General features: G+C 40.4%; 1 protein-coding gene across 1 annotated transcript in view; it reads right to left on the bottom strand.

Moving 5' to 3' along the window:
- Positions 1–14,245, bottom strand: part of LOC118787205 (kelch-like protein 29) — a 109,714-nt gene that overhangs the window by 75,226 nt on the left and 20,243 nt on the right. Inside the window, exon 3 of the mRNA XM_036542679.1 lies at positions 5,902–6,183. Coding sequence (XP_036398572.1) covers positions 5,902–6,141 — 240 coding nt within the window. The 5' untranslated portion in view covers positions 6,142–6,183. The remainder of the gene's footprint in view (positions 1–5,901; positions 6,184–14,245) is intronic.

Raw genomic sequence — 14,245 nt, forward strand, 5'->3', positions numbered from 1 at the left:
ATCACCCTAAACTCAGAATCGGCAAATGTACTGCATTAAGTTTGCCCAACTGCTTCTATCCTCTATACTCACACAGGAGCACTACAAATAGAATCCATCACCAATACCCAATATGTAATACTCACCAACAACAGCGACTTTTCACACTACAAGTCCCACAGTGCACCAGCAAACACCAAATGGATGATAGTTACATGTCGTCTAGGCAATTGATAGGCCATGAATGAGCCGAGGTAACTCAGCCAACCCCCCATGGAATGAAGGCAATTGTGTTCCGCTCCTATTAGTTGTTGGCTTGCCCAGACAAACACAGGCCCAGTTAGCACTCAGAATGAGTGCCTTTACCAATGGAATCAGTCAGGCGCCCACTGCATTTTCTTTTCAATTTTTTAAATCACATCACAACCTTGTCAGCCGTGGAAATTAAAATGAAAAATAAAAAATAAATAAAATCATTAAGCAAAGTTTAGGAGAAAGCATGTTGTACTCAGACTGAACAGAGGCCACAGTTCTCCGAAGTGTCTAAATGACCCACTTGTGTCTTTATCTGCAGCTTGCATGAGGTGATGAGCCTGAGAACAATGGGGACGTTATTTGGATGAATGCGTTTAGCTGATACAGTGTATTTTCCGACATGTATCTCAATGAACAGCGGGAGATGATTACACTAACACCTCCAGGGAATTCTTCTGAAAGATGCTGAGGACAGAGCTGATACTATTGTTTGTAGCCCACATACACTCATTTTTCAGTTAGTTTTACGAAGCACACTGTGCAGTGAGTCTGGGATGCCCTAATCTCCTGGGTCTATGTCTGGGGTTTTAACTGGAAAATATTGCACCATGAACATATCATCTGAATTGGTTCAACATTTTACAATCATCATCAGCATCACCATCAACAGCATCATCATCATCATCATCATTATCATACATTTCAAGCAAAATCACAAATCTGAAAAACATTCAATATCAACTGCTTTCTAAACTGTGTTCTAACAGAGTTCTGCATTCTAACTGCAGAGATGGGCAGGACTGCTTTGCCAAATCTTTCACCGGAGTCTGCTGCCAATGTGCCATTTCTACAGAAACACATCCAGAAAACACCTTCACCAAGACCAACTGAGGTTACAGGCACCATTCTGCTACATGGTGTGGGCCAGTGTCTCTCCAACCGATATTTATGGAAATAGCCCATTTAATATACAGAGAGGATTAACAGCCAAATTTAAAGGTTTTATTTAGAGCAGAAATAGCTGAAATGAAGGATTTATCACCCAAAATTTGATCAAGCTTTTTCATGTCCCTGACTACCTTACAGGAGCACAGCAAGATCAATCCCTCATCACAAATTAGATTAGAATCAAAGCTGTGCAGCTGGATGAACACGTTGTTAATATCAAGACAAATTGATTTTACGGGTAATAATTTCTTCATTAAAGCCCCCTGACTTAATTCCTCAATGCAGTGATGTAATTATACATCACATCCCAGGAACAATCTAAATCCATTTCCTTCAATCTTGTTATTTACATAATGTCAAAGAAAAAAAAATGGTCAAGTTTATTAGCAAGCTGGCCTAGGCCTGTGTAAATATTTCATTAGGCATGCATGAACCGGTCAGCAGTCCTTAGAGTTCATCACCTTGCAGAAATATTCTTTCTGTACACTCGGGAAATGTCATTCCTCTCCCCCTAGACCGCTTTGAGAGATAAAATCAATTAAATGCTTCCCACAGTTTCATGTAACATTGCGTTTCTCTCTTACAATTAAATGATTCTGCCCATTTGAACGCTGATATGGGAAACTCCAAATAGGAAAATCATTATCAGATGTAAAAAGATAAGGGTGAATATATTTAAAATTAATGAATCGCTAAGAGCCTTCACATTAATCATGAAATTGACGAGGAAGCAAACAAACATTATGAGAAACTCAGAGGGATTGCTGTTAAGTGCGCTTGAGTCCCCTCATGTTGAGTCCAAGCCAGTTGGGGTGGCAGATGACAAAGCAGTGGCAAGCATTACTCATCTTCAAAATCCTGCCCACGTTCTTCATGCTCAACTGAGTTTGACATTCACAAACCCATTGTGTCTTAATTAAAACATTCTCCCACTGGTTTTAAATGTACTCAGTTTTGGTTCTTGACTGGTTCAGCTGGCAAGGCAGTCATCTTGAAAGCACAGCTCTGTGGACTGGGTTTAAAAACAGCAGTGTCATCCGCCTACAATGCCCGGAACAAAATGGACAGGTGTAGGTAGATCGCCAATGGTTTCCCCCTCTGGCACCCTCTGACTTTTTGACACCTGATAGTGGCTTCGATGCCATCAATGGAGTAGTGCCTATCCTCCAGTTGGTTTCCACTTGACTTGTAGTACAAAAATTAGCTGCATGTGAGTGTGCTGGAAGATTGTATTTGTCTTGCTAATCGTCTCATTTCACATCAACAGCATTTAGAGCCGCATCATACAATTTACTAATGAATGAATGAATGAATGAATGAATGAATTTTTCACTTAGACAGATCTGACTTGATACCCTCACCAGTGTTGACATCATGAATGGACCTTTCAATACATACAAATCACAAGAGAATGGTAACGATTCAATAACCAACACTCAATATAAACCGCTGGTTATAAGTTTGCCATTGTCAAATGACATATAGTAGATACAGACGTAAAGGATAAAAGGCTGTTACTTCCAGCAGCAGGGAATGTGTTCTGAATCTAAAAAAATGAATGATGAGGACTTCCTGTCAGACTGCATAATTGAAACCCCCATCTTTTGCACAGCTGTCGTATCCAGCCATTCAACATTTTACTCAAGTCTCAAAGCTCCACATTTTTAAAAAACCTTCCTTTTCAGCAACCTTGCTGCAAGGCCGTCAGAATTTTTAGAATACCATATTTGCACACCAGCAATGTCTGACTTCATTATTCACAGTACTTCACAATTCTCTAGTCACTCGTATTTCTCCAACGAGCTCAAGTCATAACTCAGGCACCAAAAAGATTCATTTTTCACATTCACTGGTATGGAGTGTGAGAATTCACCATTTACATGAAGTTATCAAGAAGTTCCAGGATAAGAAAACATATTTTTAGAATAATGTTAAATCTGTTTCAAAAATTTCACACATTTCTTTGACTATGACTGGCTGTGGATTTCAAATTTAAATTCTCTGTTAAAATCTTTATGACATTTGAAACAGAATTTACACATTTCTGACTAAATAACTGCATCTTAAAAGTTAGTTCAAATAGGAAATTTAAATCAGCTGACATTCTAAACCTCATGCACAACCTCAACGTATAACAAGAGTCACCCTTTATGCAACTCTGAATATTTTTCTGAATGTTACTCCCAACATTATCCGTAATGTTTCTCAGAAAATTACTTAATATTACTCTCAAAGTCTTCATACTACTCTGAAAGATACTCATGTGAACGTATTCTTCTTATATTATTTTTCCATATCCCCTGATTTCTTCTTCTCTCTTTACCCAATAATCACTGAACCATGACCACAGGGGCATCTCTTGGCAACCCCTTCCAAAATGTGCTGATGATCATTGGACGTTTTAAAATCAGACAACCGTGGACAAACATGAAAATATAAATGCCTGTGGTTCATTGTTATTCTCTTAAAAAGCAGGGTTTGCCTGATGAATGCGTTTAGCTCAGGGTGCTTTCACACTAGAGCTTTTGGTCCGGACCCGAGTCCGCTTGAGCCATTAGTTCAGTTCGTTTTGTTGATGTGAAAGCTGTTTTCCGAACTCGGGTGCGCGCCAAGGGACAGTACCCGAGCCCTCCAGAAAACGGGGGTCTGAAGTACGGTTCACTTGAACTCCAGTGTGGTTTGCACTTGGTGTGAAAGCTATCCAATCTAAAACCAGGACGTAAACATCCCTTTTGCCTCCCTTTTGCGTTGTTGCCTAGTGTCATTGGTAAATAAAAGCTGCATATTCCTTACGTGTTGATGACGTAAACGGACCTGGGTTAATGTAATGTGAAAGGAGACCAGTGGGGGCCGGGGGAGGGGGGAATAATTGCACTTGAGTTTGGGCCAGCAAAACGGACCAAGTCTGAAAACACCCTTAGAGAGAAGACGTCAGTTCCCTGTGTGTGACAAGGACGTCCATTAAGGAGATTTTTCACTTGGAGTAAATATCACCAGAGACACAATGTGATAAGAATACTTCCATCCAGAAATTGACTGTTCCAGTCCTTGTCATACAATCTGGCTTCAAACATTTTTTATCCCAATCTCAGTCTTTGTGTCAAAGGTACTTGAAATGGACTTAAATGGTGGAGGTGACGCATGTTCAGCGCTGTAATTATGCCATACACAAGTTGCCGTCTCATTTGCATCGTTTGATCAAATGTTATATGTATGAAATACTGCCCCTCCGGCAATGTGCCACTCTGCAAGAGATAAGCTGCCACTGGCGTAAAGGAAATGTCAGGCCTTAGTTTATGGTGCTCATCTCTTTATGACAAACAGCACAGACAGATGGCACAGTTCACATTAGATTTTATATTGCAATCGTGAGGCTCATGTTCAGAGATCCCACTTTATTTATGCATGCATGTCTGTATATGTGTGTGATCACATATGTGTGTGTGTTTATGTATGTATGTATGTATGTGTACATATCAGTACGCATACATACACACATATTTGTATGTATATATGTATGTGGAGGTATTGGTATGCATACATGTATGTATGTACGTATGTGTGTGTGTGTGTTTGTGTGTGCGCGTATGTGTGTGTCTTTAAAGACACCGTTGTTCAGCCACATTTCTTTCCATATCTTCCTCTATTTCTCCCTCTCTCTGTTCCTCATCTGCTGTTTTTCCTGCTCTTTTCTTCTTTTTATCTCTTTTCCTTGCTTTCTCTATCTCTTTCTCATGGTAATGAGAAAGAAAGAAAAGACTAAAAAAAAAAGGAAAATGGATTGACCATTCTCTGCTGGTCCCTCAGGCTGTAGCAGGTGGCAGTGTGTTGGGCCCTTAGTGGGGCAGTGTGTCCCTCTCCCAGCAGGACTGCTCTCTCTTATGGGTCACTAATCTGAGGAAAGTAAGGGAGGGAAACATTCATCTAATAATAATACGTTTCTTATTTCACAATAGTTCTCTAGATTTAGAAGGAAATGTGTTTCTGTCTCTACCTCTCCTGTATTGCAGTGGTTAGTTGGTCTTTTTGGGCTAGCCACACATGCCTGTTTTCTGTGGTTACCGAGGTGGTGTTTGGTTTGGACTTTCCTCTGCTTTGTTTTTATGACAGTTCTGACAGTTGGCTATTCTTCTGGTGTATGTTTTCTGTTCAGGGTCTGGGAGCACTCCAGGGTGTTTTCTGTTCTAGTGATTTTGTTCCAATGGTCCAGACAGGAGTGTTTGATATGTTTCTGGACACAGAAATATAATGCTCTTTTTTGATTGCCAGTAACAAGTGGACGGATGGATAGCCGCCATCTAGCAGACAGAATTCTTTATAATGGCAACAACCATACATACATATTCACACACACACACACACACACACACACACATACACACACAGTATCCACACACCTATGTACACCTGTCTTTTGTCTTTTTTATCATGAGATGGCCTAGTTGCCTACTAACTGTCCCTCACGCTATAGGACACTGCTACATGCCACACAGTGATGTGGTTTAGTGATAAGAGTGTAAGAGCTCAAAACCCATACGTTGCCAGTTTGACTTCCATGAAGTGCCCTACTGTTGAACCCTTGGGTGAGGTGTTTAACCTGAACTACACTAAATATCCAGCTATATAAGTAGGTGGCATGTCATCTGTGTAAGCTGATCTACTCTTCCCATACAAGACATCTTGACCGTGAGAGCAGAATGCATAGGTGCAGCCAGCTACCTTAGAGCTGGAGGTTGTGGAGGTGGAGTTCACGCGCTTGCAGGCGAGGTCATTGCTGGAGGTGGTCGCTGTGGCGACAGAGACGGGCGTGGGCAGCAGGGAGGGGATGACAGGCAGGGGGAGGAGCCCAGGCCTGGCTGTGCAGGTGCCGCTGGTGCTGCAGGTGGTGTTGGCCCCGCGTTCTCTCCGTTCCCACGCGCTGCGGAAATCCCGCTCAAACCGGTTATGGTGTCGAGACATCTCCAGAGGGCGCGCTTTCTCTCAGAGGGAACTGGAGCTCACCTGGAAGGAAAAAAAAAAAAACACCACAGGAAGTGTTGTCTGTCACCAAAGCTTACCCCATGAGAGACTAACAGAGTGAAATCCATCCCCAATACAGGCAAATGGTATGTGATTCAAGAACATTGTGCGTTTTCCTTTAAGACCGAAAACAAGACATCAGTTATTCCTGTCATCTTGTTTGGCATTTATGGAGCTCATAATGAATAGCTTAATTTTATATTTTTAAGTTTTCCATACAGCACAGAGGCACCAGAATTACAATAGGATCCATCACACCTTTAATGCTGACTCCCTTTTCATGAAGACTTGCTGTCTCCTTCACACCACTTTAGTGCCAGACATTTCCTCACTGAGAGGGTAATATGAAAAAGCAAACCTCTGATAGCGAGAGAAAACGGCACAGATACTGTTATCTGAGAGAGTCAAACACAGAAGTAACAAAGCATACCTTTATTAGTATTTAGTAGCACAACCACTGATATCAAAGAGAATACCACACAGGTACCACTGAGAGAGACAATACAGCACAGCTTTACAGATACCAGAGAGAACACAGCACAGCTTTATTGACACCAGAGAGAATAGAGTACAGCTTTATTGATCTTAGAGAAAACAGAGCACAGCTACTGTTAGTAGGCCCTTTAGACTATGCCTGTAATGGTACAGGACTTTGGGAACTGATAGGATATTTCGGAGAGATCTCTCTTCCTGGTCGAATGACCTGAAAAATGACTGCACTGATTAAAGGCTCCCCCCCACCCCCCGAGATCATTAGTCTCCGCCTAAAATGTTCATAACTGACAGAGCTCCTTTTATTATCTGTGACTGCCCTCTGCAATATTTCTCAGGAGATGTTAAAGTCCTTACGCTGTTCACATTGACAGGCGAGAGGTAAGTCACCTTTCTGACTGACAGTACAACTGAAGTAGCATGTAAGAGTAAAGCAGGTGTGGGTAGTTGGCTTGGCTTGATGGTTTAATGAGGAGAATGAGCAGTGCGAACGCAAAATCTGCTGTGCACCTGTAACCCATGGGATATGTGTGAATGTTCACCTATTCCCCATAGGATACGTATTACTGTGCACCTCCACCCCATGGGATATTTATTAATGTGCACCTGTACCTCATGGGATATTTATTACTATGCATCTGTACCCCATGGTATATGTATTGCTGCTCACCTGTACCCCAAAGGATATTTATTACAGTATAGGTTTCTTCATACTATGCTGATTGACACACATACACCCCCTCCCTCACACTGCCACACACACACACACACACACACACACACAGAACTCTGTATTTTTTTTTTTCCCCCCATCAGAGTTGTTGATTAGATGGATCACCTGTTAATCCGGGTCTCCAATCAGATGCTGGTTCTGACACATCTCTGCAATCCCCAGGGCCACAAATACCCTGTTCTCACTCACTACTGATCCTGGAGCTGTTGAAAATGTTTTGATCTGAATATCTAATCTGTACAGTAAACACTACCATAGAGACAAGCACACACATATTACACAACAGAGCAATAGCTTTTGCCTTTACAGTATTTATTTATTTTCAAATATTTATTTTCAAGTACTATAGATATAGCTTGCTATATGCACATATGGGACTTCTAACAATTGCATTTCTTGCGTAATTAAAATAACTCCCATGTGAGAATATTAGTGTGAAATAATCATCTCTAAGAAACAAAGACTATTATAAGAGAGGCTGGAAACCAAATCAACTGTCCTGGGTGGGGGGGGATGCTTTTGAAATGAAGCATTATATAGTATTTATTGCATCCACACACACACTTACACACACATACAAAAACACATTGTCTCTCTATCATATACACACACTTTCTCTCACGCGCATACAAATTAGAGTGTGTCGATAGCTCCTCCAGGACAACACAACAGTATTCAAATTTCAAACAAAATAATGGAACTGTCAGAGCAGAAACAGCCGTTGGCCAAGCCTCCCTGTAATTCTCTGCACAAATTGTAATTCTCAAACTCCTTGGTAATTGATGCATACAAGGTATTCTGCAGAGGGCTAAAATGTTCTTTAATCAGTCACATCTCTGAGACAGAGGCTGCAGGAATGCTCTTTTATTTTTAGACTCACTTGTAACCAGCAAAAGGGAAAATAACTACATAGTAAGATGTTCTTCGCTTTAAGCCATTAAAGCAACACTGGAGGTGCTGATATGTGCAGATACTTCTGATACTGAGATTATTACAGAGAATTTTCTCAAAAGAGAGAGAGAAAAAGGAAAAGACTAAGGCAGATCCATCACACAAACACACACAGACACAGACACACACACACACACGCATACACACACACACACTGACAGACAGATGCTAAACCTTATTACCAGCTAGATCTCTTCATTACTGACACTGTGAAAAATCATTTAATGACCCAGCAGCAGCAAATCCATGGCTAATGAATTGTGCCCTTGCAGGTGTACAGGTGCGAAAGAAACGGTTTGAAAAAGTCAAATGAAATGATTAAATAATAGAAAGTATGACAGGGTCTACGGAAACTCAGAGAAAGTCTTTGGTTACAAGAGAACAGTGAAATTACCCAAGAAATATAATATTTATGCATTCTCTCTCACACACACATGCACACACACCACAGAAGCACTCTGCGGGAGGTACTTTATACACACAAACACACACACTGCAGAAGCACTCAGCTTCGGTGAGTCAACATGGAGCAACCTCTGCTCTGCAGAATTTGTTTCCATGGAATTTGGCATTCAGCAGTTTGTAGTACATTGCACTTGACTGACTGTGCCTCCCATCAGCATCTTCTTTGCTGTTGTTTTCAGGTTTTTTAATGTTTACTTAAGGTTTCTTTAAGGTTTAATACTGTGCACAGAACCCCGCCGCTGTGCAGCCTCTATGTTGTAGATCAGCAAAGGAATTGCAGAGTAGACTTCTGAAAGCACTACTGTGTTTCTATTTCAAATTGAACATAGGATTTCATAAATGATTGAAGAATTCTGACACCAGAATGGAGCTGAATGGCGTGACAACTTTTGACATTGTGTCTGTCCATACCACTCCTAGCCATACTCGATATCATTCAAACCATTCCGTGCATCACTCCTACCGGCACCACTCCTAACCTCTTCCAATGTCACTCATAATCGCATCATTCCTAGCCTCTACCAACACCACTCCCTGCCTCTCCCGACATCACTCCTAACTGTATCACTATTTTCCTCTCCAAACATCACTCCTAGCTGCATCACTCCCTGCCTCTCCCAACATCACTCCTAACCACACCACTCCTAACCCGTCCCAACATCAACTCATAACTGCACCACTTCTGCCTCTGCTTCTAACCCCTTCGCTCATAACCGCTCCTGCCAGTAAATGACAGTCCTCCAGCTGCAGCGAATATTACCCTCCAAAGGATTAAATTGTTGTGTGAACTAATTAAAAGATCATCACTCCCGTGTCAACACAAAGCAGGATTAAATTCTGTCCAAAATCTAATTGAGATGGAGAGCCATGTGCAGGCACTTCCGAGTAGTCAAGCAGAACAAACATTTCCCAAATGAAACATAATCATATTCCTCATCATTCAAAAATAATGCATACAATGCTGCAACACAAGCAAACGCTTTTGCGATTTGTAGAGAAACGGGCTGAGAGAGGGGCCCTCCTTTAATCCACCCCTCTTCTGCAAATTGGATTTTAAACCAAATCAAAACAAACGCATTACAGTGACAGCCCTCAAATTTGTGGTGGGCTGGAGAATATTACAGACAGGGATTTCATGCAAATACTTATCAGCGCTGAGCCCTACACATTAAATCCCGGAGTGTTCCATTGTCTCTGTGGGCAGCCAATGGCAGACCTCAGCTTTACGGCAGGGTGTCAAAGTTCTGAAAACACTCTGACACGCCAAATTCATTTATGAGTTTTTCTGAAGTCTGAATATAATTGGCATCTTTCACTGAGATGTGACAAAGACTGTTCTTATAAGACAATACTATTTATACTGTTATTGTTATGATGATTATTGACATTGTTATTACTGTTATTATTATGATTAGTAGTAGTAGTATTAGTAGTAGTAGTAGCAGTAGAGATCCTTTCATATGGTAAAACTGCAATCTAAAGTACTTCACAGCACAAGTACAACTCATACATCACAATATTTAAAAATAAATGAATAGCACATAACAATAATTAAACATAATTTAAAATATAAAATATCATTGTAAAAACAAACACAGAGCGTGTTAAAATGCTACACAAAAAATATCCATGTCTTGCATAAAATGATAGCAGGGGGTTAACATCGTTGCCTACAAATTACCCACCTCCAGTCTGAATATTCTTCTAGCATCTCACAGGGTAAGACTAATCAATGAAGTCAGCTTTGCTACGCTCTATTACACACAAAGGAGTGAGACAGACACACACACATACATACACAAATGCCACAGATATATGCCTTACCATCCTCTGTATTCTCTTAACAGATCTGAGCAGTTTTACTGAGGGGACCCTGACTGTGTGAGATATTCAAAATGTATAGAAGAAACACCTTCCTACTATCTGTTTGAATGCTTAATTTTATATTAATGATATTAATGACCTTCAATTTAGGTATCAATTTAATTAAGGTAGTGACCGTGTTAGGGGCTGTAGCTAAGAAAAATAATAATGATGCTAATGGGTTTAGCTAAGGTAAAGGAAATGCTAAGAGATTTATATGAGGTGTTTAAAGTGTTAGGGGATTTAGCCATGGCAACGACAGTGTTCAGGGGTTTGGCAAAGGCAGTGACAGTGTTAGGGGGTTTAACCAAGATAGAAACAGTGTTAGGAGGCTTACCCGAGGCAACGACAGCGTTATGGGGTTTTGCCAAGGTAGCGACACAGCTATGGGGTTTAGTTGAGGTACAGGGTCCATTAGGGGATTTAAATAAGGCAGCAGTGTTACAGGGTTTTCGGTTACCATGGTAACCACATTACGTACCGAAGGCATTAGTCTGACGTCAGCATTCACAGCAGGTCGTGCAGCAAGGCAAGAAAAGTAGTCCCTCACCGAGATAGACTGTGCTTTGTTTTTTTTTTTTTGCACACCTGAGAGCACGCATCTCACTCATACAGACACAGAGAGCACTGTCTGGGTCCCTGTCTGTATGTATCAATAGCCTGTAGTGTATACCTGAGAGCTTTACCTGTACTGTACCAGTACCTGTAGTACCTGTACCTTCACAGGATGCAAACAGGCAAGTGCTGGGATGCCTGCAAAGTTCACTGTTCAATGAGTCTCCCTTTCCTCTCCCTCTTTACATTTTTACTCAGATTTAGGCAGGGGTATGAATAAATACAAAGGACACTGAATATTATATACATATACCCACATACATACATACTGTACATACATACTTACATGAACATACCAACACCTGTACAGGTAAACCTTTGTTAACAAAGAATTCCATAATATTATTTTTAAATGGAAAATTTTCTTTCTAGAAACATAGACAATACAGCATATACAATGACACATTCTAGGACATCAAAAAATGGGGGATTATGTAAATTATTATTACCAACAATACCACAGAAATAACATCAAATGTGGCCTTAGTGTGAAATAAATATAAATAAATTTAAAATGTGAACATACTGTCCATTAAGTTGCATTAACACTCACATCTCACCGGAGTTAAATCTGTAATCACCACTGCCAAAGCTTGGACTCTTATGTGCATACTGCACCAAAGCCTTCACCCATTCTGGTTTGATTTAAAATTGCAAACTCCAACAAATATGCTACTTTACTTTTCATTTCTCCCAGTTCTACCCTCCTTATAATATTTATGACCTTATGATGCATTTTATTATGAACAGAACTTATTTTTCAAACAGAATTTATATTTCATCTTTTGCCCAGAATGACCACCTGTTGCATTAGACGGCCATAAGGATCCTACACTACCATTTATTACAAATATTAAAGCAAAAGCGAGAGACTTATCATTTAATACTTCTTTTAACTTTGATCAAGCCATCCTCTGGTCTCGATCAATGATGGTCCTCCAGGCGGCACAGCAGCCCATAACACTTTGGATCTCCTTGATGCCGTCAAGCCCTGTGTTTAGTTGGCCAATGTGGTTATACGCTAGTCTCCCTTGTCCTCTACTTCCATGGGTAGGGATCCAGAACAAGAGGTCGCTCACTACTTCGTAGTTGCTGCAAAAGCAGTGTCTTGCGAACCTCATTCTCATTTAACAGGTTTATCTAAAAGGCACTTTATTAACAAACCTCTTCACTGTGGCTTTTGCATAATGTAAAGAACATATATTTACTTTTACAAAGCAAGTGCATTTGCATTATTTAGCACTGTTTCATGAGATTTAAGTATTTTATCATTAAACTTTGTATAGGAATATTGCTGTCAGAGGTTCAATTGAGGTATCAATATTAACTAAATGCAAATATTGATCATTTGTTCACTGCATTATTAAATTACAATGCATGTGATTTTGTCTAAGGAAAAAAAAATCTGCCTTTATGCACAAGTCCTGTGTCTCTCTGTTCACAGGGATGATGCCCATAATGTATCCCCACAAATGGCAACACACACACACACACACACACACACACACACACACACACACACAGCATATGCTGAAAGCAGTTTGAGCATTTGACATTGAAATGGCAGGGTGAGAGACAGCAAGTTATGCTGATGGTGTTGAGAAATGCAGTCCCTCTTATTAGTAAAACTATATTTATTCACATCCACCATCTGCAGCTCCTGCCCTTTACCTCTGAATTATAGATATTCACACTCACAACACTAACTTCTCGGGTTCATTATTGCACAATTTTGGTTTTAACATTGAAGCATATTCAATTTTCCAACAGTTATGAGATTTTGTATTCCTGACTTTTCCACCGGCAAAGGGCAGCTCTACTGGTTAACCATTTGTGATTTCTGTTGAAACAGTCTGTAAACAGTGATGGGACGTTGTGGAGGTGGGGAGGTATGATGAAGGTTTGTTTAATTTCTCACAGATTCACAGCATTTAGGGGACAGTTCACGCTTAACATCGGAGCCATACTACAGTCTGAAGTGTGGGCCTGAATTGTTTTATTCACCAAGAAGAATGTTGCATTGTCATCAATACTACACCCTGCTTCCGTTTACCTATTACTGATTGTTAACTGACCCTTCTCTTTCAAGACTGGCAATGAAAAGGTTAAGTCCGTCACTAGTAACCCAGTAAACTCACCATGCTCTGTACTTTGTCTGACCCGATGCTTAGCAAAGGCGGGCAGTGGACCGTGCTGTAACATGATTTCTCAATGAAAAATTCAAGACTGCAGGGACCCCTCATAGATATAAGCAAATTCATGTTTATTTTTTAGATGCTGTACAGTGAATCTACAGGCCTACAAGCGACCAACTGTTGGAGGTGTTATCAGAAGCTGCATAATTTCACTTTAGTCAGAGAATAGAGAAATGCTTGTGTCATACTGGCTGCCTCTTCTCCCCCCCAGTGAATTCCTCCAGTGCATCAGGGCTTCGTGGAACTTCAGCAGCAGAGGAAAACAGCCAATCAGCTGCTTCTGTGATTAGACATAACTGACAGAGCACATTCAGACCACAGTGAGACCAGCTAGATTAGGAATGAAAGAAATGTTTCAAAGATGGATGGAGTTTCCATTATAGCAGTGACAGGGATGAATTTAGTTAATTCTGCACTTTGGTGAAGTCTAAAAAGGCAGCAGGTCTTTAATGAGCATGAGTGGTTTTATGTAATGATCATGCAGAATGTAACGGTGCATGTATGTATATGGTACATGGATCTCAGCATGCAAGTCTTGTTTTCTTTTCATTATTACAGTATTCATTCATTATTACATTATTACAATGCAAATAGGATGGTTTAAAAAAAAGCAACAAAAATGAAAGCAATTCATTTTTCAAAGCATTTTCTGGCCCTATGTGCTTATCATTGAAAATGTATAAAAAACATGAGGTCATCTTTAAAGTTGGCACATTAATTAGGATTTAAG

The sequence above is a fragment of the Megalops cyprinoides genome, chromosome 12 (genome assembly GCF_013368585.1).
Source record: "Megalops cyprinoides isolate fMegCyp1 chromosome 12, fMegCyp1.pri, whole genome shotgun sequence".
Classification (NCBI taxonomy): Eukaryota; Metazoa; Chordata; class Actinopteri; order Elopiformes; family Megalopidae; genus Megalops; species Megalops cyprinoides.